The following is a 27,783-nucleotide window of genomic DNA, read 5'->3' as shown; positions in this document are numbered from 1 at the left end:
ACCTTCTGACATTGCAACATAAGGCAACAACCATTCAACTTCTGTAACAAGACTGTATGAACTCCAATCATGATGATTTCAAAGTAATGTAATTTGATACAGTTGAAAAACAAAACCAATGTATTTGTAATTTGCTAATTTGCGTTGTTTTTGTCGGCTGACTGATGGTCCTACTAAATGAAAGTTAGGATAATGGGATCTCTTTCTAAGATGTTTGGAAATCTTGGAAGTGTGATGTCCAAAAGCTTCAGTTTCAAAAGATGTAGAACTGGTGAGAGACTATTATTAAACTGATCACGTTAAGTGGTACCGGCTACATATGCAGTTCAGATGGCTTTTCCTATACAAGACTGGGGCAGTATAGGGTGTTTGAAGGGTGTTAATCATTGATCCCACCTCAGGGTTATTTCAGCAGTATTACCATGGTGGGCTGGAGATCTCTATGCCTCATAAAGTATATTTGGTTTGGGGGGTTATACAGCAGTCATTGCAAAATGTTAAATTGAAAGGACTAAGGAAAGTCAAGTTTACACAGTAAACAAAGCATTCTCTCTCTGACATGAGTCATAAAACTGGAGTTCAGAGACAGTGAGAGACTATTATTAGACTGATCACATTTAGTGGTACCTGCTGTGTTACATATGCAGTTCAGGTGTCTCTCTCTCTCTCAGCTCTACTCTGCTGGCTCTGGACAGCGAAACCCTGACTGATCACATGACCGATACTGAGCTACATGAAGGGACAGAACAGACAGAGAAGTTGCTAGGCACCTGGAGTCCCGAGGGAAAAGGCCTTCCTTTATTCATCCACTATGAAAGGAACAACACAGCCCCTTTGTGTGTCCTGTCCTGTCTACTCTGTAGGAACAAAACCTTAGAAACTACATATGTAGTGTAATGAACAGAGTAGCTAACAAAGGACTGATCTGTGGAAGCTACCTCCAACCATTTCTAAATGTGTTGTTCTGTCTTCCTTTATCTTCTTAAATAAACTGAAAACAAACTAAAGTTAACAGATAATAGTATAATGAAGCAGGTGAGAATAACATCTGTATCTAGGTCCGTCCACACACAGCTAATCATTATAGTTAAAAATATATATTTTTATAGATCGCTTTTGGGGTGGTTTACAAAACTGTCTTAAAGGGCCAACAGCAGATGAAACAATACCAAAGAGTACTCCCTGCCACCAGGGTCTGCTGAGCACAGACTTGAAAGTTGTGAAAATTCTGTGCAACTTCCAGCTTGAGTTTACAGTAGTAAACTGAGGCTGTACCCGCTTTAAGTTACAGTTTTAACAGTGGCCAAGTAGGCTATTTGGTGGCTACAGGGAAAACTCTAGAACAGCGGTCACCAACCTTTGAGTCAAGATCACTTTCTGAGTCAAAATGCAAGCCGAGATCTACCGCTCAGACATGACTTAAAAAATGTAAACCTATGCAACAATAACTAATTAAAACCAGTACTGTAGCAATGAGGTTTTTGTGCAGTAAGCTACAGTGCCTTGCGAAAGTATTCAGCCCCCTTGAACTTTGCGACCTTTTGCCACATTTCAGGCTTCAAACATAAAGATATAAAACTGTATTTTTTTGTGAAGAATCAACAACAAGTGGGACACAATCATGAAGTGGAACGACATTTATTGGATATTTCAAACTTTTTTAACAATTCAAAAACTGAAAAATTGGGCGTGCAAAATTATTCAGCCCCCTTAAGTTAATACTTTGTAGCTGCAATTACAGCTGTAAGTCGCTTGGGGTATGTCTATCAGTTTTGCACATCGAGAGACTGAATTTTTTTTCCATTCCTCCTTGCAAAACAGCTCGAGCTCAGTGAGGTTGGATGGAGAGCATTTGTGAACAGCAGTTTCAGTTCTTTCCACAAATTCTCGATTGGATTCAGGTCTGGACTTTGACTTGGCCATTCTAACACCTGGATATATTTATTTTTGAACCATTCCATTGTAGATTTTGCTTTATGTTTTGGATTGTCTTGTTGGAAGACAAATCTCCGTCCCAGTCTCAGGTCTTTTGCAGACTCCATCAGGTTTTCTTCCAGAATGGTCCTGTATTTGGCTCCATCCATCTTCCCATCAATTTTAACCATCTTCCCTGTCCCTGCTGAAGAAAAGCAGGCCCAAACCATGATGCTGCCACCACCATGTTTGACAGTGGGGATGGTGTGTTCAGGGTGATGAGCTGTGTTGCTTTTACGCCAAACATAACATTTTGCATTGTTGCCAAAAAGTTCAATTTTGGTTTCATCTGACCAGAGCACCTTCTTCCACATGTTTGGTGTGTCTCCCAGGTGGCTTGTGGCAAACTTTAAACTACACTTTTTATGGATATCTTTAAGAAATGGCTTTCTTGCCACTCTTCCATAAAGGCCAGATTTGTGCAATATACGACTGATTGTTGTCCTATGGACAGAGTTTCCCACCTCAGCTGTAGATCTCTGCAGTTCATCCAGAGTGATCATGGGCCTCTTGGCTGCATCTCTGATCAGTCTTCTCCTTGTATGCGCTGAAAGTTTAGAGGGACGGTCAGGTCTTGGTAGATTTGCAGGGGTCTGATACTCCTTCCATTTCAATATTATCGCTTGCACGGTGCTCCTTGGGATGTTTAAAGCTTGGGAAATGTTTTTGTATCCAAATCCGGCTTTAAACTTCTTCACAACAGTATCTCGGACCTGCCTGGTGTGTTCCTTGTTTTTCATGATGCTCTCTGCGCTTTTAACGGACCTCTGAGACTATCACAGTGCAGGTGCATTTATACGGAGACTTGATTACACACAGGTGGATTGTATTTATCATCATTAGTCATTTAGGTCAACATTGGATCATTCAGAGATCCTCACTGAACTTCTGGAGAGAGTTTGCTGCACTGAAAGTAAAGGGGCTGAATAATTTTGCACGCCCAATTTTTCAGTTTTTGATTTGTTAAAAAAGTTTGGAATATCCAATAAATGTCGTTCCACTTCATGATTGTGTCCCACTTGTTGTTGATTCTTCACAAAAAAATACAGTTTTATATCTTTATGTTTGAAGCCTGAAATGTGGCAAAAGGTTGCAAAGTTCAAGGGGGGTGAATACTTTCGCAAGGCACTGTATATGGAGTAAATGTGGATAACCAGCTGTATCCTGTAGGCCAGTGGTTCTCTTTCTCGGTCCTGGGGACCCAAAGGGCTGCACATTTTTATTTTTGCTCTAGCACTACCAACCTGATTCAAATCATCATGATGAGTTGATCATTTGAATCAGCTGTGTAGTGCAAGGGCAAAATCAAAAATGTGCAGCCCTTCGGGTCCCCAGGACCAGGATGGAGAACTAGTGCTGCAGGCAACACAGTATTTTATGCAGTCCAAGCGAACTATCAATCAAAGGCCATAGGATATCAAGTATGAAACATGACTTTATTTTCAGTGTAAAGGACATTGTGTTCACTAATACATAAATGCCATCTACATATAGAATACAAACTACATACATCATGATACACAACATCATGCATGCCGTTTGATAACATTCATATATTTCAACAATTAGTAATATGAATCAAAATGTTTGCATTATATCTTCTGCAATAAACTAGATGTTTTCAGTCATTCAATCAGCATTGTTCTGTTTTTCACTAAATCAAATAGTCTGAGGACATACTGATGTTGTCAAATAAACAAATAGCAAATGTCGATAAACAACAGAACAGACCTTACTTCATGTGTTGACAACATATTGCATGCATTCTGTCCAAAAAAAAAAAGATTGTTCTGGCACTGTGAACAAAATAAGTACGACCTTATATGGCCAACCTCGTTAGAGTTTATCTATATTGCACCCTTCCCCAAAAATGTCCCCTTCAGTTATATGGCAAAAAGACCCATAAGGTAAGAATACAATGCATGAAATGCATTTTGGACATAAATCATATTGTATCTAGTTCACATAACATTTCACATGAGAACCCATGCAATACTGTATATCATGGGTTTATTTATTAGCACCTATTGTATATTTGGTTATTTTCTTCTAAAGGCTGTTTTCTCTGGATACATAATGGAAACCATTTTGCATAGACAGCAGGCAACATGTAATATTGTTACATCTTTTGAACAGACTGTAGTGAGTGGAATACCACTTAGATCGGATATCATCTTACTGTGTTTCTAAATAGCTAAATATTTACAACAGGATTATAGGTGAATACTAACTTCATTATGTCTTATTATCAGAGTCCAGTCAATCTATCAACTCATTTCCTCCAGTCTGTCTGTACATTGCCTAAATAAAGGTTGGATGAAATAAATAGCCTGAACAAATACTGTCAGTATTCTTACAAACATTGACATTATCACATACATTTACAATCTCAGGCATCAATGACTTCACAATAAAAAAAACATTATTATAAGGCAGAAGAAGGCACAACTTATAACCATCTTTCCTTGTCGGGACTCTCACCATAATAGTGTGTGACTCCCTGGCCATGCTAGTCGTTACCATGCTAGTCTTTAACCGCTCTAACATGCGTTTTATGTGCTTAGGTTCTTCTTAGTGACAGTGGGGAAACTACTTATTGATAGCACTTTGTCCATTAGGGCTCTTATCTGGTCCTTGTTTCCAAAACACTATGGTCTTGAATTCTAATACTCTACTGAAGTCTCCTACATAACTAAGTGTTCGGCCTGTCCTGTTCTGCTTGGTACTCTATCTACCAAGACTGATAGTTCCACTCAGTAGTGTTCCACCAGCTTGTTCCAGCCTTGACGACTCGACTTCTTCAACGGACAACTGGGTAAGACAGTTCTGTGCTATGTGCCAGTCCTCCACGATGAGGCCACAGACATACCAGCTCACTATTTGCCAGGCTGTGCCACCTTGCCTGGTCGGAGCCAATCTCTCCAGGGGGACTGGGGCTTCTCTTGCCCAGCTTCATAAGTCCAGGAGGCAGGGGAGGAGGAGGGCCGGTGGGGCCTGGTGGAGGAAGCTGTGCTGGTTCTCCTCCAGAAGGACATGGGGTTGGAGACAGGCTTCCTTTGGACCTGCTCCGACTGCTGCTGGGTCCTCAGCTGCTGGTTGATGATGATCTGAATGTCGTCCTGAAGAAAATAAATAACACCTCTGTTGATAATGAGCCTCATTAGACTTCACATACATTTTAAATGCAAGAGCTGGATATAACAAGAGCTTAAATACACTTCAAGAGCTTAATTACAGTTCAAATACCACAATGTTGAAATTGTAGGAACGTTTCAAATCATCTCTATTGAACTGGTCAGTTACAGTGAATGTTGCCATGTCTTCATATGACCACTAGATGGAGGTAGTCACCCAGCAGATGGCCTCGCACTAGCACCATGACTCAGCAGTAGACTAGAGTAGCAGAAAGATCCTTCTAGCCTTGGCCACCTGTCAATCTGTTCAGGTCCCTTCAGTTCAAATTTAGGGGGCTGTTTAAAGGTTACCGTGTCCCTAACCCCAGTGGGGACACTACAGCTAAAGAGCAGTCTCTATGTAAAACTAGAATTCTGACTCTGTGACCAAGGCTTACGGTACATTTTCACTATTGGAGGTGCCCTAAAGACAATAGGCTTAATTAAACCAATGTTAATATTTTCTCAGAGCTTATGAAAGTGCCCTAATATGTTACTGGAGTGTGAAAGAAGGGCAGAGGAAAGGAGAGAAATAGAGATAGATAAAGTGAGACAGAAAGAGAGCAAAAGACAGACAGAGAGAGAAGGGGGTTGATAGAAACAGAGACGGACAAAGAGACCGTGGAGACCCACCTGCCAAGCCTCTAGTTCCTGAGACAGCTCCAGCTTGCGTTGGATAGCCTCCAGCAGCTGGGTGTTCAGACACATCATGTCGTTCTTACTCCTCACCAGCTCCGCCTCCATCAGGTTCTTCCTGACATGATGAAACAGGGGATCAAACACATGTTAAGTCACAGTGACATGATCATAGATTCATAGCAGACCAATGTGGAAAGCCCATGGAAATCTTCCAACGACAACCCAGCACAGGAACATATGTTACATTTATAGTACACATAAAATGGCAAGGACTATATATAAATGAAAACTGTCACTTTATGAATGCTAAATGCTGTTTGAAAATAACATTGAAGGAAATTACAAAGAGTGAAAATGATTAAACGATAAAGGCAGACAATAACTATATGATAAAGGCTAAACCACTTACTTAGCTATGGCCTCATCTCTGTCTCTGATGGCCTGTTGGGCCACCTCTTCTTCATCCTGTCTGTTTCCGAGCCTCAGCCTCAGCTCAGCATTCTCTTCCTGCAGCTGGGAGATCTAAAAGAGGGGAGAGGTCAAGAGAGAAAATAGTGAACTGAAACCCTGGTCTGAGTCCAATACTAGCAACGCCAATGTATTGGGTTCAACTTCTGCTTTATCAAGAACTCATAACCAACATGACCACAAGGTAGAGCACAAACCCCACACACTAAGATGAGCCAACGTAACCGACTAAAGCTGAGTATTCGGTTTCTGTGGTGCTTAGTTATGGACACTGTCAAATTGGGTTAAAATTACATTAGAGGGCATTGTTTCTAGCCTGGGGTGTTCTATTGACCTGCTACTCTATGAGTGAACACTCAGGATCGGTGGGTGTTGTGTTATAAAACAGTAGCTCATGGTATTTACTGGAAATTCAGAGCTGTAACCTGACTATCACTGTACTGAAAAACCCCTCGCACTCTCTCTCCAGCCCAGCAACACAGAAACTCCTTTTATTGTGTCTAAATCTAAATCTCCATGGAACGCAGGCCTGACTGACACCTGATCTCTGTGTTAATGTCTCTGTCTCCTAGGGGATGAATCCAGCCTTTGTTGTCAGGGCCGGCAATTCATATGGGAACCCGCACACTGTACTGAGGACTCAGGTAACTGAACAATGAGGCCTCTTACAGTCAGCTCAGTCCAGCACACAAGGTGCAAGGTGATTTAGTATTATCGATGTATCAGTGTGGACCTTGCTCCTTTACCTGTTGTCCATCTAATATTCAGGTCGGTTCTCCAGTAGACGATGTTCATTTTCATCTTCTGTTAGTGCTTCTCGTTTCACCCTTTGGTTAAATTCCAGTTTTGTCTGATAGCATCATGATTTCACCAGTCTAGTTTCCCCTTTTCTCTCTATGACCAGTGTAGGCACTAAAACTAGGGGAGAGACTGCATTGTTTTGACAAGCACTTTCCCAGGAAGGTGGGGTTTCCCAGTGGGAATAATAGACTGTGCCTGCTGTGATCTATGAAGCATTCAACATTACCAACCACAGCACTGACATAACTCCAAAGTCATCTGTCGTTACACAAAAGCACCTTACAGGTAAATGTAGAATGTTTTTTCTTTCTTTCTCCCAACAGAGCATACAGTATATTATCTATGGGGGAATTGAATAAAGGCTTTGGATTTAGGCCAGAAAGTGTATTGCTGTGTTTTTTGTTCTTCAGTATTACTTTAGTGCCTTGTTGCAATACAGGATGCATTTTTGTTGTTGTTGAATATTTGTATTCTTCTTTTCACGCTGTCATTTAGGTCACTATTGTGGAGTCACTACAATGTTGTTGATCCATCCATATGGATCATTTGGTGTAGATCAACAACAACAAAAATCACAATGAAATCTATTTCAATACCACTTTGTCATGCAGCAAAATGTGAACCAATCCAAGGGGGGTGAATACGTATAATACCTACTGTAGCTAACCTTTCCTCTTTTTCAACAAAGGTTCACAATAACTATACTGGTACATAGTTTCCACAATTACATTAGCTTGTACTCTCATCATAAGGCTTCCCTGAAACGCTAACACCCCCCCCGTAGTAAGGTCTTTCAAAATCTCACGGTTCTCCTTTACCGTAGCATTGTGCATGGTGACTTGTTGTTTTTGCTGCTCATTTAACGCCATATCGATTTGTGTGTCCCCAAATTTTTTTGAGGGTGATCTAGTGTTGGATGTGCAATTCCCCCCCCCCCCCAATAAATGCACTGTAATTTAAGCTTGTAAATTGTAAAGTTCTCTCTGCCTCATGCAAAAGTTAATGGATTTGGATGGGGATGGTAGGCACAGATCGACAAGCGCTTGTAACGCAGTTTTAGCACATTTTGGGATTTTAAGCATGAAAACCTTTTGACAACAGCTTTATTTATTTATTTGATTGAAAAAGCTACCTTGCCTACCCTGTCTGCACATCACTGGCCTATTGTTAGAGTTAGTTAGCGTTCCCTGGTTGGTGGCTTGGTTTCCCGGATGACTCCTCACCTGAGGGATGTGGGTGTGGTTGGCCAGTTTCTGAGCCACACCATGTAACTGGAGCAGCATGGCCTGTAGGTCTCCTTCCTCCTGACCTATAAACTCTGATCTCTCTGGAGTCTTCACGACCTGGATCAGGGGTCGCAGCAGCTCCAGGATAGACAGAACCTCCTGGGTCGTCTATTGGAGAGAGAGAGCAGAAAGAACAGAGAAAGAGAGAGAGATGAGATTAAATCAAATTGTATTGGATAGTGTTTATAACAAAAAACATTTGAACACAGGTAAACCTAAATTCAGCCACATATAACAAGCAGTAGCTCTGTGGTAAAAAAAACTCATTGGAAAGACACTAACACTAATAACACTATGGTGTGTTAGGTCAATGAGTTCGATATTATTTTAACACTACAATGTGTGAATGTGTAGCTCAGCCTACATTATGACTACTCGTTTCCTCAGGTTTCAAAAGTGTCAAACTCATTACTGAGGAAGAAAGGCAAAATAACAATAAAAGTGGGTTAACGTTGTTAAAAAGTTGGTGATCTCATTTTCTTGAACTTGACACTTCCTAGGCCTAGATGACATCAGAGGAAGGAACTTTGTAGAGTGCTGTGTTCGTTATTTATAGCTCTCAATGATTGAGTTTTATACCTCATCTCACTACCTTAAGTCTTTCCCTAGAGCTTTTAGGAGTCAAAGATCACTGTTTTTTTCTTTGAGACTTCCATAGGTATAACTACTTTAACACAAAACCTGACTGAATGTGTGTGCCCTCTGACATTTAGAGGTAGAAAGATCCATCTAGCTTAGGTAAGTAATCCTTCTCACCCCCCTAAAAGATTTAGATGCACTATTGTAAAGTGGCTGTTCCACTGGATGTCATAGGTGAATGAACCAATTTGTAAGTTGCTCTGGATAAGAGCGTCTGCTAAATGACTTAAATGTAAATGTAAATGTAAAATTCAACCAAGTAGGAAATGTAGGCTAGCGAATGACTCATGGGTGCACTAAAAGATCACAGTTTCCAGGTATGGAAGAAAACAAAGCAAAATAATGACAGAATCAGACAGTCAAAATTTAGCAAAATATGTCTCTTTCTTTCTCACCTTTTATGCTTGGTTTCAAGCATTCATTATCACTATGTTTTCTACAAATTGTAGGAGCTGTAATGCATTCACACCTCAGTAGCTAATGGCAAAGCTCTCGCAAATAATGTTCCCCTTGTTGTTTCTTTCTCTTTGAAATCAGGACACACAAGTTAAGAAGTGTTCCTTTACAGAGGTACCATCACCAATAACATACCTCAAACGTTCTGTTGCTATGTATCATTCTTCCATTACAGTGTCATGGGAATATTTCAGCTCCATGTTTAACATATTTGGAGTTTCTGTAATACACATCACTGCCAGTGTTCAATTTCTGACACTCAAGGTGCAGGTTGATGTCACTAGACTTGTTGCTGAATGTTATGGATTATTCTCATATCTGTAGATAGTGATGGACGCCAGACTGGAGGGCAGAGGAAAAACGGATTATTCACGATTTAATTGTATTGATGACATTCTATGGACACTATGTGATTCTGTAGAAGCTGACAAAGTCACTGCCTTTAACTTCCTACAAGGCTAATGTTTACAGAACATTTGGTGCTGTGTGATTAGGATATAAAAGGGCCTGTCTCCAAGAGGCCAGTTATTTTCTGTGCTGGGTGGTGTCTCCCTGTTGCAACTTGTAATAAACCAGAAAAGACTGCTCTCCTTTTTGTTCACCTGGAAATATCTATTACATACAGGTAGTGTACTTTGATTACATGGTTGTGTATCTCTCTGTATCTTTCTAACACCTCATATTTTATATACTCTTAGAAAAAAAGGGTTCTATATGGAACCTAAAAGTGTTCTACCTGATATATATTATCAGTCAAAAGTGTGGACACACCTATTCAAGGGTTTTTATTTATTTTTTACTATTTTCTACATTGTAGAATAAATAGTGAAGACATCAAAACTATGAAATAACACATATCGAATCACGTAGTAACCCCCCCCAAAAAAAAAGTGTTAAACAAATCAAATATATTATATGAGATTCTTCAAAGTAATCACCCTTTGACTTGATGACAGCTTTGCACACTCTTGGCATTCTCACAACCAGCTTCATGCGGAATGCTTTTCCAACTGTCTTGAAGGAGTTCCCACATATGCTGAGCACTCGTTGGCTGCTTTTCCTTCCCTCTGCAGTCCAATTCATCCCAAACCATCTCAATTGGGTTAAGGTCGGGTGATTGGGGAGGCAAGGTCATCTGATGCAGCTCTCAAATCACTCTCCTTCCTGGTCAAATAGCTCTTACACAGCCTGGAAAAACAAACAAATGATAGTCCCACTAAGTACAAACCAGATGGGTTGGTGTACCGCTGCAGAATGCTGTGGTAGCCATGCTGGTTAAGTGTGCCTTGAATTTGAAATAAATGTTACCAGCAAAGCACCCCCCACACCTCCTCCATGCGTCATGGTGGGAAGCACACATACGGAGATCATCCATTCACCTACTCTGCGTCTCAAAGACACAGCGGTTGGAACCAAAAATCTCAAATTTGGACTCATCAGGACAGGACAAAGGACAGATTTCCACTGTCTAATGTCCATTACTCAGGTGTTTTGTCTCAAGCAAGTTTTTTCTTCTTATTGGTGTCCTTTAGTGGTTTATTTGCAGCAATTCGACCATGAAGGCCTGATTCACAGTCTTCTCTGAACAGTTGATGTTGAGATGTGTCTGTTACTTGAACTCTGTAAAGCCTTTATTTGGGCTGCAATCTGAGGTGCAGTTAACTTTAATGAACGTATCCTCTACAGCAGAGGTAACTCTTTGGTCTTCCTTTCCTGTGGCGGTCCTCATGAGAGCCAGTTTCATCATAGTGCATGATGGTTTTTGCCACAATATGGACTTGGACTTTTACCAAATAGGGCTATCTTCTGTATATCACCTTAACCATGTCACAACACAACTGATTGGCTCAAACGCATTAAGAAGGAAAGAAATTCCACAAATGTACTTTTAACAAGGCACACCTGTTAATTGAAATGCATTTCAGGTGACTACCTCATGAAGCTGGTTGAGAGAATGCCAAGTGTGCAAAGCTGTCACCAAGGCAAAGGGTGGCTACTTTGAAGAATCTGAAATATAAAATATATTTTGATTTGTTAAACACTTTTTTTGTTACTTCATGATGCCATATGTATTATTTAATAGTTTATGTCTTCACCATTATTCTACAATGTAGAAAAATAGTTAAAAAAAAAAAAAACTGGAATGAGTAGGTGTGTTCAAACTTTTGACTGGTACTGTATGTACTAAGACTATGTATGTATCAAGGGTATTAACCCAGGATATGTGCACTAACCTTTTGTCTCTTATTTCTGAAGAACTCTTTAGGTTCTAGATAGCACCTTTTTTTCTAAGAGTATAAAGATAGAGATCATAACAATCTTGGTCACTAACTCTGACCATGATGTATGTTCCAACGGTATTAACCCAGGATAAGTGTGCTAACCCTTGCCTTTGTCCTGGGTTCCCTGTCTCTTATGTCCCATGTCTTCTAATTCCTATAGTGTTACCTGTTCTCTGTCATGGCCCAGGCCCATGGTGTCTAGACTGGTCTCCAGCTCAGACAGTAGGGATGTGTTTCCATGGTCACTCCTGTCCTGCAGGTAGACCTCCTCCTGCAGCTCCTCCACCTGGACCTGAAGCTGCTGGGAACGCCCCCTCGCCGCCGCAGCCTCCTGCCATGCCTCCGCCAGCTACACACAGAGAGAGGGGCACACACACACAAAAACATAGAGGGAAACGCACACAAAGAGAGATACATAAGTTCTGGTCAACGTCATCTAAAATCAATCACATTTTGCAAACATAGAGATTCAGACCCCATCAGATTGACGATTGAAAAGCAGATCTAGCTCTAAAGACACACAAGTATACATAACATGCCAATGTCATCCATAAATGACATATTACACAATATGTGCACTATATCAACATACAGTGCTATTGGAAAAGCTATGTAAAAAAATGTAAACTGCCATTCAACCACTTTGAAATCCTAACATGCCAGATTCCAGCCTGGTGCAGAAACTCCACTACGGCACGTGTGGAATCCAGCCTTACAAGTTGAAATGACATGTGACAATGGGAGGGATGAGTCTATTTTAAAGCAAAACCTTCCATAGATCAGAGGTTCCCAAACTTTTTATTCTGCATGCATGCACCACATCTCTTTCTATGGGCAAAAGCACTGTTCATGACACAAACTGTTCACACCCCTCTTGTCAGTGGAGAGAATTTTGCAGGTTTAAAGTTTATTTTGTCATGGGGTGCAAAGAAAATGTTGCAGTTTTAAAGCAAATTTTCTTGCAATTCTATACATTTTGATATCTGTTATGCGTGCGTATTCATGTGATATTTGAGTGACAACAAAATACAACAATATCTATGGGCTAAAAAAGCGAGTGGAAATTACGCTGCTATTAAACCCCAATTACCACAGTGTATCCCAGGGTCACTTAGGCAACTTTGCACTATTGACGTGATATTAATGAGTAAACAAGGAGAAAGATAACAAAACTAAAAATTGTGTATGTTTACCTGTTGGCTCTGCTGCTGGTTGTGTTGGTCCTGTAGAGCTAAGCGCGTGTGTAGGGAGGCCAGTCTGTCGCGTAGGTCTGCGTTCTCCTGACACACACTCTCCAGCTGCTCCTCTAGAGCCTGCTCCTTCTGGGACAGACGCACCACCTGGACACACACAAAGGGTGAGATAAAGTGAGTGAGTGAGTGAGTGAGTGAGTGAGTGAGTGAGTGAGTGAGTGAGTGAGTGAGTGAGTGAGTGAGTGAGTGAGTGAGTGAGTGAGTGTGTGTGTGTGTTTAACAATCCTTGCGGGTATCAGTCCTTACAAGGTTAGTAAAACATGTTGCCAGTCGCCAAGAGGAGAAACGCTATTTTAGGCTTACGGATTAGATTTAAAGGTTAGGCTTACAAATAGGATTAGAATTAGGGTTAGGTATTGTTTTAGGGTTTGTGGTTAAGGTTAAGGTTAGGTTAAGAGTTAAAAGTTAAGGTTAGGGTTAAGGTTAGGTTAAGAGTACAAGTTAGGGTTAAGGGGTTAAAGAAAATAGGATTTTGGATGGGAATAGATTATTTGGTCCCCACAAGGATAGCAATACAAAACTGTGTGTGTGTGTGTGTGCATAGCCTACCTGCTCCCTCATGGCACTAAGCAGCTCCTCCTCCTGTGGTCTGTTGTGTTGGCCTTTCTGTTGAAGCTCCTGTTTCAGGGTCTGCAGCTCACTGGTCATCGCCCTCTCCACCTCCATTGCCTAGACCGCAACACAGACAGACACCAAGGACAGGAAAGAGGTATTAGATGTACATACAGAGAAACAGGGCATACCAGAGAAAAGGGCACCAGGTTCAGGAGACGAAAATATCTGAGACTAAGTTACTAGATATTAGATCCAGAGATAAATAGGTATAGATATATGAGGAAGTGTAATATAAAATCATAGATATTAAATAAGTGAATCTGTATTATTGGTTGCTGTGAGCTATGCTGTAAATGGAAAACTAAGATAACATACTAGTCAGAGGAATGGTTCTTGCCTCCAGCACATGTGCTTATGTTTTCGTCATAACAAAACAACTCAAAACTTCTCTCTGTGGGACAGTTGTTCCATTAACTACAAGATGGCACAGTAAGCAATTATTGACATATGCCTAAACTCTTAGGGGGAAAAAGTGTTATCTAGAACCTAAAAGGGTTACGGTTAGAGTCTTTGGCTGTCCCCATAGGATAACCCTTTGAAGAAACCTTTTTGGTTCTAGGTAGAACCCATTACACAGAGGGTTCTACAGGAATCCAAAAGAGCTCTACCTGAAACCAAAAAATGGTTTGCCTATTGGAACAGCCGAAGAACCCTTTTGGATCCCTTTTTTCTAAGACTTTACCGAAACTTTTGAGGAGTTTTTTCTCTTACTAAAAAGGTTATATGCCATAGGTTCCAATGTAGAACTCATTGGAACAAAACAAAAACATTTCCAAATACGAAAGTGAGAGAGACAGGAATGTATTGGCACTGTGCCAGTTCTTTGGCCTCCTAACCCCTATCCCCAAACACACACACATCCCTGGCCCCCCTGACTCAACAGTATGGCTGGCCCATGTCAGCTCCCATCACACACACAGACGCACACACAATACAGGATGAAAGGGCCACAGCAGATGGAGCAACTGGGGAATCTTGGTCTTGGCAGTGACATCCCCATGCCACGTTAGGCACAGAACATTGGGGATGTTACTGGGGAAGGGGGGGGGGGTGCATGGAGGCTGGGGTTGTTGAAGGAGAATTGACAGACAGAAACAAAATCAGAGGGCATGTAGCTACACACTGTAGGAGGAGTGGCAAGGATGCACGTTTGCATCAATCTACCCCAGAGTCCCGTCCATGGCTTATCTTGGCCCGACTATGGAAAATGGAGTGAGCGGTCCATTAGGAATCCACAGAGAGACACTCCACTTGCTAGGGACACAAAATCAAATAAAACAACCCCCCCCCCCCCCCGGCTCCAAGACTACATTGTGATGCACATAGCAGAAAGGGTCTTCTCAGAGTGGTGGGACAAAGTATAGCATTCCGTTGGGGTGGGAGGGGTCATAGATAGCAGTAGCACAAACATCATATGATGAACCCTCTCCAATGATGGATCTTCCTAGCGCTTCCTTCTCTTCCTAGTGGTGTGACGCTGTCTGAGTCAAAGGTCAAACAAGGGTGTCTAATTCTACATAAACATAAAATCAGGAGTGAGGGATATAACAGGTGTCATCACCATGGAAATCATCATGTTGGTTGGTGTCTAAATCTAAAGTTGAAAACCTTAGCTAAACCCTTAGTGGTTGAATGTATTTTTCACCTGTAGAATGGCATGATTCATCACACCAGTGATCTAAAGCAATCTTTTTCACTTCCTTGTTTGAGACATGTGCACTGGTTTCTTTCCTTATGTTGGAAAAATAAATGACTTCCTTGAAGGCCTGTAACTTAGATTGGACAATAATGTCATTTCTGAAAAGGTACTACCAAACAGAGAGATAGGCTACACATTTAAATCAACCAACTGTTGTTCTCAATTCCAGCTTATGAAACTGTAAACGTTCTCCCTTTAGAGTAACACATCCCTTCACTAAAAATATGTCTACATCATGTTATTTCAATGCAAGTGTTTGACTTGAGCTTTCACAGAAAATATGTATGAAGTACACTAGAACTAACAGAAGTGAATGCTAGACTCTGGGTGAAGCATTGTTCACAGAGGAATAATGATTAGGCATTCTATGGAACAGTGAGGCCAAGATCCATCAATACTTTTCTATCATCTGCATGTTCAAGTTGAAAACTGCTGATGGGATAGAGAATCAAACAATAACAATGACACTGCCAGAGAGTCATAGATTGTCAAAATACTACTCTCACACTCAACTATTTGAATAACATTCATAGATACAGCAAAACCTGATAACGAACCAGTCACTGACTGGCGAAGATCAACATAGTTTTCACACTTCCTTCACAACCAAGGTGAACAGCAACAGTAAGCATTTCTAGTGGTCTTTAGAAATACACTACATGTCCAAAAGTATGTGGACACCTGCTTGTCTTACTTCTCATTCCAAAATTGGGCATTAATATGGAGTTGGTCCACCCTCCACTCTTCTGGGAAGGCTTTGCACTAGATGTTGGAACATTGCTGCAGGGACTTGCTTCCATTCAGCCACAAGAGCATTAGTGAGGTAGGGTACTGATGTTGGGCGATTAGGCCTGACGCGCAGTCGGTGTTCCAATTAATCTCAACGGTGTTCAATGGAGTTGAGGTCAGGGCTCTGTGCAGGCCAGTCAAGTTCTTCTACACCGATCTCGACAAACCATTTCTGTACGGACCTTGCTTTGTATGGACCTCGCTTTATGGGCATTGTCATGCTGAAACAGGAAAGGGCCTTCCCTGAACTGTTCCCACAAAGTTGGAAGCACAGAATCGTCTAGAATCTCATTGTATGCATGCTGTAGCCTTAAAATATTCCTTTCGCTGGAACTAAGGGGCCTAGCCCGAACCATGATAAACAACCCCAGACCATTATTCCTTCTCCACCAAACTTTACAGTTGCATTATGCATTGGGGCAGGTAGCATTCTCCTGGCATCTGCCAAACCCAGATTCAATTTGATGAACTGACTTGTTGGAAAGGTAGGCACCCTATGACGGTGCCATGTTGAAAGTCACTGAGCTCTTCAGTAAGGACATTCTGTTTCCAATGTTTGTCTATGGATATTGCATGGCTGTGTGCTCAATTTTATACACCTGTCAGAAATGGGTGTGGATGAAATAGCTGAAACCACTCATTTGAAGGAGTGCCCACATACTTTTGTTTATATAGTGTATGTATTAGCTGAAATGGATATCCGTTTTCCTGGCTGTGTGACCATAGGTCAAGGTGATATATTGGAGTGCTCACACTCCTAGGCTGACTGTCTGGTAACATCTCTCCCCCAGAATACAGTCATGCTCTGGCTAAGCTCACACACTAGAGTTAGGCCCATCAGACCCTAGTACTATAGAACCACTTCTACCAAACATACAGTCCCACCCAGACACTGCTGTACACAGACTCTATTGATATCTCTTTTTAGGTTCACTGATTGTATCGTTATATACACCCCCCCTCTCTCTCTCTCTCTCTCACACACACACACACTCACCATGCCAGGCAGTGCTGCACACCTGGAGAGAGGGGTACCACCACCGTTCACTACCGCGTCCGGTAAGAAGATGTCAGCGAGAAACACTCTTTAAACCTTTCCTCTCCGCAAGAACAGCGTCTGAAGTACTACTCTCTAGCTGTTCTTTTACGTTTACATTTCCAGAGAACTCAGTCACCCACGGTGGAAGCCAGCCAGCAGAAAGAACCCACTTCTCTCCACTTCCTCCTCCTCCAGAACTCAGATTGAGAGATTGAGAGCTCCTGTAAATAGACCTTTTCCTGCCCGTTTTGGGGGACTGTGAGTGATAAATAGAAGAGATTTCCTCTACACAGGGTGGAGTGACAATTATGGTTCCTCTATCTGAACTGAAGACTACTGAGGGGTCAAAAGGAGGTTGTTCTTTTGTCCATTGCCTTATGTCTGTGCACTGGACTGGAGTTAGATATTCAACTTCCATGCTTACTACATCCAGGTGGTTAGTCATGTGTTTCATTAACTGTAAGTTTACGTCACGATCATAACATTCGGCAATACAAAACAACACCCTTGTTGTAAGTTTGTAGAGCACTAGTCTAGCGGCCCACTCAAGGTTGCTAGCCTAGTACACAAGAGACTTACTTTAGCCAATAAGCTCAACTGTACCTACAAAACTGATAAGAGACTGTAAAATACCTTGTTAATCGCAACGGCAAGCTTCCAGTCTTAGGTACAGCATTTATAGGGATAACCCAGGACCTCACCATTACAAACAGGTGTCGTAGTGTTAATATTAAGTATCATTGTGGATATACTTCTCATAAAGTAAACATGAGTCACATTGAAGCATGGACATGACTACATACTGAGTACAGGACATTGGCAGCTGTGGTTTTCCCATCACGTGGTCTAGTGGTTTTCTACATGTCATAGCCACATGGCTCAGTATATAATTAACTCACCGACTTATTCCAGCAATGATTGATACAATTCAAAGACCAATTCCAGATATGAGCCTTTTTCAACCTTCCACTGATGTCTCCCTGCTTTGAAGACTTATCGAGTCTCAAAACAAATCATTTCAGTTCCTACTCCATATTCTTCTTTACAAAATGTTGGCGTCCATTCCTGTAGCCTCCCAGCTGGATGTTTTGCCTTTAGGCAAAGTACCTTAATGACTTATTAATGTAATAACAACCTGACCTGAACTGATCCTGAACTACTGAGGTGGGTTCTCTTAACCTCTGGTTAATCTAGATCTTTATCTACATATTAATGCTTATATGTACTGTCTGTGTATTACTTACTAGCTGCTATTATTATGTATTACCTAATATCTGTGGCCTTGCTTTATACAGCATTGGTCTTTGTACATTACATTTATTTTCAGTAGGTAGATTGGGTAACACCCCACCTTATCGGATGTTGGCTCTAACCCCAGGCATAGCTTGAGTGGTTAGGTTACAATGGCTATCTTTTCTTTACTTCTGCCTTAATAGAGAAATATTTTAATGTGTCACTTTATATGGTAAAAAAAAGGGGGTTTTATGTACAGCATTGCTAAAAAGGCTAGCGTCAAAACATTAGCCTTCCTTGCCGGGCTTATTGCTAGTGAATTAAATACGTTTAGTTTTCTTCCATTTGGTGCTTAATGAACATGGCCCAGGTGTGAAGGGGTGGTATGTACTCACTGTGCTGAGCTGTTCTCTGAGGCACTGGGTGTGTTCTACGTATTCCTCCTGGGCCCTGGTCTTGTCCCGGTCTGCGTCGGTCAGGGCCTGGGTCAGCCTGTCCACCTGGCAACTCAGATCCCTCACGTCTTTCTCCAGGTCCACAACCTGGCTCACCCACCCAGACTGGCACCCCTCCAGCTTCACCTGCAGATCGTGCCTGCCCTGCTCCAGCTCCTGTGGGCAAAACATAACAGATGGGCACAATTAATGTGTGCCAATGGGGGTCTCTTTGGTCTGTGATTAGGAGACTGATACCACTGCTCGATCATTTTAATCCATGAAATGAATAATTTAGAAAATCTAAGAGTATATGTGCAGTAGCTGTTACTGTGTACTTATTGAAGCTAGGTGATGCATACTTGGTATTTCACCAGTCTGCCAGTCTAGTACACCCCTGCTATCTTTTTATTGTATCTATAAACTCTTTAGAGCACACAGCATCAAAGTCCAGACATGGTAGATTAGACTATGACATAACCACAGGCCTGTATTATACTTCATGTAAGGTAATAGAAACTATCATTATTTCATAATAGTACACCAATAAAACAGCTTGGCAACTGGCTTATATCAATATCCATGTTCTTGCGCCTCCGAGGCCTAGACAGCCCTACATTAAATCTATCCATCCACAGACAGCAGTAAAACGGTCTCTGAAACATCTGTCTCCTAATGTGGATCCATCCCTGGCTGCTACAGACACTTATTGGATCTACATGTAGAAGAGCTACAGCCATCTCTGGGAAGCTTATTCAATTCCATACAGCGTAGCAGTAAGAGAAACAGTGTAAATCTGAGAGACTGGGTGATAACCGCAACTACATTACTTCATGATGGCCAGTTAATTTCAATGCTGACCTGGGGAAATATTCCTGAAGACTAGAGTTATGGTCTAACATACTTATATGGCTCTTCTTTTTGTGGCCAATATTCGACACTGAGCAAGCCAGGGATACTTATAGACTGTATCTGGAGAGGATTCACATACCCGACTGGGCATATTAGGCTTAATGTTTTTGCTACATATTCAGACCTTGTGAGAGTGAAAGGGATACGAACTGCAGATGCTGCATGTGCCATCCCTCAGAGCTTAAAGATAAACACCCTCACACAGTGGTGATTTTAGCATGTAAATCTTGGTGGGGCAAACTCCCCACAAATGTTTTTAGATGCATGCCAGCAAAGCCACTACACAACACTAAGCAATGCATTAACTGGACTACATCAGTGACAAACAGTGCCCACAAACTGTTAGGGCCTAAAGCTGCCCCAACAGCAGTCCTAATACATTACCACTGCTACACCTGACTATCAGCAGAGCCTTGTCTGGCAGAGAAAAAGTTCATTCAGCCTCATCCACCGCCTTTTAAAAAACATAACCGATATGGCTGACTTGCTTAAACAAATGTGGGTTCTACTGACAATTGAGATATACAAACTATGGCATAAAGGGATGACAGCTTCATTAAATAGTACCGGGCAAAACATCAGTCTCAACGTCAACAGTGAAGAGGCGACTGCGGGATGCTGGCCTTCTAGGCAGAGTTGCAAAGAAAAAGCCATATCTCAGACTGGCCAATAAAAAGAAAAGATTAAGATAAGCAATAGAACACAGAGGAACTCTGCTTAGAAGGCCAGCATCCCGGAGTCGTCTCTTCACTGTTGATGTTGAGACTGGACAGAGGAACTCTGCTTAGAAGGCTAGCATCCCGAAGTCGTCTCTTCACTGTTGATGTTGAGACTGGTGTTTTGCGGGTACCATTATTTGAGGACTTGTGAGGCGTCTGTTTCTCAAACTAGACACTCTAATGTACTTGTCCTCTTGCTCAGTTGTGCACCAGGGCCTCACACTCCTCTTTCTATTCTGGTTAGAGACCGTTTGCACTGTTCTGTGAAGGGAGTAGTACACAGCGTTGTAAGAGATCCTCAGTTTCTTGCCAATTTCTCGCATGGAATAGCCTTCATTTCTCAGAACAAGAATAGACTGACAAGTTTCAGAAGAAAGTTCTTTGTTTCTGGTCATTTTGAGCCTGTAATCAAACCCACAAATGCTGATGCTCCAGATACTCAACTAGTTTAAAAGAGGCCAGTTTTATTGCTTATTTAATCAGATCAACAGTTTTCAGCTGTGCTAACATAATTGGGTTTTCGAATTATTTCTAATTCAATTAGCCTTTTAAAAGGATAAACTTGGATTAGCTAACACAATGTGCCATTGGAACACAGGAGTGATGGTTGCTGATAATGGGCCTCTGTCTGCCTATGTAGATATTCCATAAGAAAATCTGCCGTTTCCAGCTACAATAGTCATTTACAAAATTAACAATGTTTACACTGTATTTCTGATCAATTTTATGTTTTTTTAATGGACGAAAAAAAATTGCTTTTCTTTCAAAAACAAGGACATTTCTAAGTGACCCTAAACTTTTGAATAGTAGTGTATGTACAGACAAGATTAAATCAAGAAAAGTCTGATGGGTGACAATATTAGCCTATCACTTGTGAATGATATATTATTGCTTGTGAATGATGCCCAGCATAAGTGACAATGCCTTTATCAAATCAGTCGTACACCTCATGTAGCCAATCTCATAGGCCTATATGATTCAATAAGGTCTGTATCACAACTAAAGTGGCCAAATAACTTCTGAAAATGAAGCACATTAATTCACTTTACAAGGGGTGTAGATCTAACTGGCATACATAAGCAGCATGTGAGTTTCAAGTTTGTTGAAGATAATTGTCACCATAAAATGCACCTTTATAATGAAAGCATTAGATGCATAATCACATTTGCAGTCACTTTGATAATGGTGTTTTCTGATAATGGAACATTCGCGCTTATAGCCTACTACCATGTGCACATTGCTGTGCTTATAATGTGAAGAAATAGCCTAATAGTTTATCAACATTTTAAGCTAAACGTTATGATCTGTTGCGTCAGTCACATTGCGTAAAAACATTTTTTTTTTGTTGATGCTACTGGTTGTACAACAGTCCAGGATCTATGTTTGGAAAATGTATTTCTTGCACAGTATAGGTCGACCTTTGTACTAATCCCTGAGCGGTTTCCTTCCTCTCCAACAACTGAGTTAGGAAGGAGGCCTGTATATTTGTAGTGACTGGGTGTATTGATACACCATCCAAAATGTAATTAACAACTTCACCATGCTCAAAGGGATATTCAATGTCTGCTTTTTTTCCCCCATTACTCATATACCAATAGGTGCCCTTCTTTGCGAGTCATTGGAAAACCTCCCTGGCCCTTGTGATAGAATTTCTGTTTGAAATTCACTGCTCGACTGAGGGACATTACAGATAATTGTATGTGTGGGATACAGAGATGAGGTAGTCATTCAAAAATCATAAAACACTATTAATTAAACACTATTATTGCACACATAGAGAGTGAGTCCCTGCAATTCATTATGTGACTTGTTAAGCACATTTTTACTCCTTAACTTAAAGTATTTAGGCTTGCCATAACAAAGATATTGAATAGTTATTGCCTCATTATAGTTACATTTCAGCTTGTCATTAAATGTGTAAATAATTCCACTTTGGTATTATGAGGTATTGTGTATAGGCCAGTGACCAAATTATAAATGTAATCCATTATAAATTCAGGCGGTAATTCAACAAAATGTGGAAAAAGTCAAAGGTGTGAATATTTTCTGAAGGCACTGTATATACTTTCCTCTCATGGTGGGTGCCATTTACTGAATATATCTCTGTGCTGTTCTAATGAGATGTCCATATTAATTGGCAAACCTGTGAGGGAAAGGGAGGGGAGCGGGTTCGTGGAACTCAGGCTTATCACAAAAACACAAAAGAGCTTTTCAGAGAGCAGAGAAAGAGTGCATTGTGTGTAATAAAATTGGTCTTTGTTTTCCGAGGAAGCTCAGACTCAGTACATTCTTATGACATCTCATTTGAAGAGGGAAGAGCTAGCCTCCTTAGATCATGATCATATGGTGGTAGCCAACTAAGAATACTAGATCCATCCATCCACCTATGATATCTTAGTGAATATTATCAAAGGTGAACCTGAAGTATGGTATTTTGGGTTCAATTGTGCTGCTTTATAATGTACTATTTATACAGTATATTCTATTATAACGACTTGCATGATGTAAAGACTTGTTTGTTGTTATTTCCCTTGTTTGATATGCCAACACCTAGCAAATAAAATAAAATAGTATTGGTCGTGCAAACGTTTTGCAGATGTAATTGCAGGTGCATCTAAATGCACCGTATATCAATGGCTGTTAACGTAGACAAAACATTGGTTGATACTGTGACTTGCTCTGTCTGGAATGATTATCAGCATGCCAGAGTAGAATCCAGGAAACTACTTAACTATAATGTTATAATTCTCTCAGTTATTAAGTTAATTGTCACACATTTGCTGATGCTTAGTCAGCACAGAAATGTAAAGAAAATTAGAAAAGCCTACCCTAAATAAATTAAAATGATAAACTCTTTCGAAAGAATCTTGAACAAGATTTTACAAATTGACTCATTGCGTAGGCCTACTTCTCAAGATCCAAATTGGATGCGCTTGTGAATCATGTTTTAATTTATATGAAGATAGGAACAAGCGCGCACATGACACATTCACAAACTTCATCATAATCGTACAACACAATAGATTTCTTTTGACTCTTCTCTCTTACCTCAAGTTTGTCTGCATACTGTTCATGAAGTTTGTCGCTCTGATCTTTCAACTGACGATTTTCCAAAAGCAATGTATTTCCCAGCTGGGCCGCCAAAATGACGTCTTTCTCCTTTTGTTTCAAAACAGCTAAAAGTTCATTGGGGTCTTGATAATTAGATATTTCTAACGCATCATAATCAAAATAAAAATCATCCTCCAATTCCACTTCCATCTTCTTCGGTTTGAAACTCCATTTACCAAGTCGATCCATAGCTCCTGATGTTATGGAAATAGCCTAATAATACTATTTGATATTTATCGTGGCATATTTGTCATTCAGTTTCATTTCAATAACTATTTAGCGGTTGCCTATGCCCCGGTGTATGCTTTACCACAGCCTATGTGCGAATGAACCTGTAGTTTGACAAGCCGGTCTCTCCAGTATGATGCGAGTGAAAGTAGGCTGGTCCCCAGGGAATCCATAGCACCTTAAACCTGCGCGTCCAACACAACGCTATGCAACAATTGCTTTCAAATCAATTACTGATCAACATGACCACTCCAATAAAAATGATGTGCGAGCTTAACATCTTCATCCAAATAAGAAAATGGTTTATTATTGTCCAATAACTGACTAAATCAGATTCATATTCAATTGGCTTAACTGGAAGAGTAGCCTATAGGTTGCAGTCTAAACACTTAAAAAACACCCTTTCCCCTCAGCCCTCAAATTAAGTGGACACTTCTCATGACGTTCCATGACGTCTGACGAGTATACACTTGCAAGGCAAGGGGCAAAGGGGGAAGGAAAGAATTTCGCCTTACTTCTTCCTGCTTCCAACCAAACTTCATACAAGTTTTGTTAAATCCAGCTATATAAAAAGGGATCTCTATTGCTGACAGAGATATTATCATGTCATTATGTCATTATGTCATCATTATCATTACCAGATTCATAGAGCAGTTCATGTGATAAATATTTTTTCCAAAGCATCTGGTCTTTACCTAAACCTTAATAAGTGTTAAGTGTTTGCTCTTAAAGACTGTGTGATAACTGGAATATTGCATATAGAGGATAAGTAACATACTTTGGGATTACCATATCTAAGGATCAACAGGAAAGAGGCTCAATAAATGTCATACCTTTTGATGAAAAAAAAACAAAAGAAGTTGAACCATTGGTTGCAGAGGGATTTATCCCTGAAAGGTCAAGTATTGCTTTGTAAAGCTGAAGGTGTCTCCAGACGTACTTATGCAGCCCAGTTCCTACATCTTAGCAACAAAATAGGTAAAGCGGTTGACCAGATGCTTTTCAACTTCATCTGGAAAAATCGTACACATTATATTAGGAAATCTGTCATTATGAACACATATGAATATGGTGGTCTCAGTTTTTGAATAGTACTTTTAAGATAAATTGGGCTGAACATTTCTTAAAGATTCCAACTTCAATTTGGAAATTCATCCCTTTTTATATCTTCTCCTGTTTTGATTGCTTTAATTTGATGTTACTTTGTAACTGAAATTGATAAGATTCCTACAAAATAATCTGCTTTTCATGGACAAGTATTCTTAGCGTGGTTGTTAATATATAACAGGTGGGCAAACTTTTTGGCTTGAGGGCCACATCAGGATTTTCAAATTCAACGGAGGGACGCATTTTTTGGGGGACCAATTGTTTGTTAAAATCAATTTGCACGGCCTCTCGTGTGGCGCATCAGTCTAAGGCACTGCATCGCTTGAAGCGTCACTACAGACCCAAGTTCGATCCCAGTCCGTGTCACAGCTGGCTGTGATTGGGAGACCCATGAGGCGGCGCACAATTGGCCCAGCGTTGTCCGGGTTAGGAGAAATGGCGCCAGGGCAGAAGTTTTACTTGCCCCCAAACTATTGTGGGTTTTTTTTTTGGTAACTTATTTTTTTTACATAATGTTGCCGCTACCGTCTCTTCCACGGACTAGCAGAATCCTTTTTCTTCTTTCACAACTCTGATGAGCCAAAGACGGAGGATATACGACTCCCTCCGGAACAGGTCACGACGCCAGTGATCGAAGTGAAGAGGCGGCGGAGAAAGAGAGGCCGGAGGGCGGGCTGTCTTCTGAGGAGTAGGCAGCGATTGAATAAACCTCCACTCCCCCCAATTCTGCTCGCAAACATGCAATATTTGGACAATAAAATGGCAGAGTTATTGGGAAGATTAAACTACCAACGAGACATTAAAAACGGTAACATCTTGTGCTTCACAGAGTCGTGGCTGAAAGACGACAATATCAACATACAGCTGGCGGTCTATGTATTTCTGTAAACAACGGCTGGTGCACGATATTGTAAAAGTCTCAAGCCATTGCTCTCCTGAGGTAGAGTTTCTCATGATAAGCTGCAGACCACATTACCTACCAAGAGAGTTCTCATCTATATTCTTTGTAGCTGTTTACATACCACCACAGTCAAGAGGCTGGCACCAAGATACAGTGGGGCAAAAAAGTATTTAGTCAGCCACCAATTGTGCAAGTTCTCCCACTTAAAAAGATGAGAGAGGCCTGTAATTTTCATCATAGGTACACTTCAACTATGACAGACAAAATGAGAGAGAAAACAATCCAGAAAATCACATTTTATGATTTTTAATGAATTTATTTGCAAAGTATGGTGGAAAATAAGTATTTGGTCAATAACAAAAGTTTATCTCAATACTTTGTTATATACCCTTTGTTGGCAATGACAGAGGTCAAACGTTTTCTGTAAGTCTTCACAAGGTTTTCACACACTGTTGCTGGTATTTTGGCCCATTACTCCATGCAGATCTCCTCTAGAGCAGTGATGTTTTGGGGCTGTTGCTGTGCAACATGGACTTTCAACTCCCTCCAAAGATTTTATATGGGTTTGAGATCTGGAGACTGGCTAGGCCACTCCAGGACCTTGAAATGCTTCTTACGAAACCACTCCTTCGTTGCCCGGGCGGTGTGTTCGGGATCATTTTCATGCTGAAAGACCCAGCCACGTTTCATCTTCAATGCCCTTGCTGATGGAAGGAGGTTTTCACTCAAAATCTCACGATACATGGCCCCATTCATTCTTTCCTTTACACGGATCAGTCGTCCTGGTCCCTTTGCAGAAAAATAGCCCCAAAGCATGATGTTTCCACCCCCATGCTTCACAGTAGGTATGGTGTTCTTTGGATGCAACTCAGCATTCTTTGTCCTCCAAACACGACGAGTTGAGTTTTTACCAAAAAGTTATATTTTGGTTTCATCTGACATTCTCCCAATCATCTTCTGGATTATCCAAATGCTCTCTAGCAAACTTCAGACGGGCCTGGACATGTACTGGCTTAAGCAGGGGGACACGTCTGGCACTGCAGGATTTGAGTCCCTGGCGGCGTAGTGTGTTACTGATGGTAGGCTTTGTTACTTTGGTCCCAGCTCTCTGCAGGTCATTCACTAGGTCCCCCGTGTGGTTCTGGGATTTTTGGTCACCGTTCTTGTGATCATTTTGACCCCACAGGGTGAGATCTTGCGTGGAGCCCCAGATCGAGGGAGATTATCAGTGGTCTTGTATGTCTTCCATTTCCTAATAATTGCTCCCACAGTTGATTTCTTCAAACCAAGCTGCTTACCTATTGCAGATTCAGTCTTCCCAGCCTGTTGCAGGTCTACAATTCTGTTGCTGGTGTCCTTTGACAGCTCTTTGGTCTTGGCCATAGTGGAGTTTGGAGTGTGACTGTTTGAGGTTGTGGACAGGTGTCTTTTATACTGATAAGTTCAAACAGGTTCCATTAATACAGGTAACGAGTGGAGGACAGAGGAGCCTCTTTAAGAAGAAGTTACAGGTCTGTGAGAGCCAGAAATCTTGCTTGTTTGTAGGTGACCAAATACTTATTTTCCCCCATAATTTGCAAATAAATTCATTAAAAATCCTACAATGTGATTTTCTGGATTTTTTTCCTCATTTTGTCTGTCATAGTTGAAGTGTACCTATGATGAAAATTACAGGCCTCTCATCTTTTAAGTGTGAGAACTTGCACAATTGGTGGCTTACTAAATACTTTTTTGCCCCACTGTACATACCATACGAAACGTAACATATCATACTAATTTCAGTCCATCTGATTTTCATTTACTATGTTACGTCCAGGTTGCTCCACCACCAACTCCTCCACCACCATTAGGGTGCAATGTTTTACCATCTACTGTATGCTGCTCTGTACCATCACTCATTCATATATCCTTAAGTACATATTCTTTATCCCCTTACACTGTGTATAAGACAGTAGTTTTGGAATTGTTAGTTAGATTACTTGTTGGTTATCACTGCATTGTCGGAACTAGAAGCACAAGCATTTC

General features: G+C 41.0%; 1 protein-coding gene across 4 annotated transcripts in view; it reads right to left on the bottom strand.

The window, feature by feature from the left end:
• Positions 1-3,391: 3,391 nt before the first annotated feature.
• LOC118397407 (BICD family-like cargo adapter 1) overlaps positions 3,392-27,783 on the bottom strand; it is a 40,778-nt gene continuing 16,386 nt past the window's right edge. Inside the window, exons 1-9 of one of the 4 annotated variants that reach the window (XM_035792124.2) lie at positions 23,460-24,098; positions 18,742-18,957; positions 13,521-13,640; positions 12,912-13,058; positions 11,885-12,067; positions 8,279-8,449; positions 6,196-6,308; positions 5,781-5,901; positions 3,392-5,093 (exon numbers count right to left, since the gene is read on the bottom strand). In XM_035792124.2, coding sequence (XP_035648017.1) covers positions 4,851-5,093; positions 5,781-5,901; positions 6,196-6,308; positions 8,279-8,449; positions 11,885-12,067; positions 12,912-13,058; positions 13,521-13,640; positions 18,742-18,957; positions 23,460-23,711 — 1,566 coding nt within the window. In that variant the 5' untranslated portion in view covers positions 23,712-24,098 and the 3' untranslated portion in view covers positions 3,392-4,850. Of the gene's footprint in view, positions 5,094-5,780; positions 5,902-6,195; positions 6,309-8,278; positions 8,450-11,884; positions 12,068-12,911; positions 13,059-13,520; positions 13,641-17,071; positions 17,472-17,746; positions 17,863-18,741; positions 18,958-23,459; positions 24,099-27,783 lie in introns of those variants that run through there. The other 3 variants (XM_035792126.2, XM_035792127.2, XM_035792125.2) reach the window with 3 other exon arrangements.

The sequence above is a fragment of the Oncorhynchus keta genome, chromosome 18 (genome assembly GCF_023373465.1).
Source record: "Oncorhynchus keta strain PuntledgeMale-10-30-2019 chromosome 18, Oket_V2, whole genome shotgun sequence".
NCBI lineage: Eukaryota > Metazoa > Chordata > Actinopteri > Salmoniformes > Salmonidae > Oncorhynchus > Oncorhynchus keta.
Note: the sequence above shows the minus strand (reverse complement) of the source record. Positions and strands in the feature narration are given on the sequence as shown.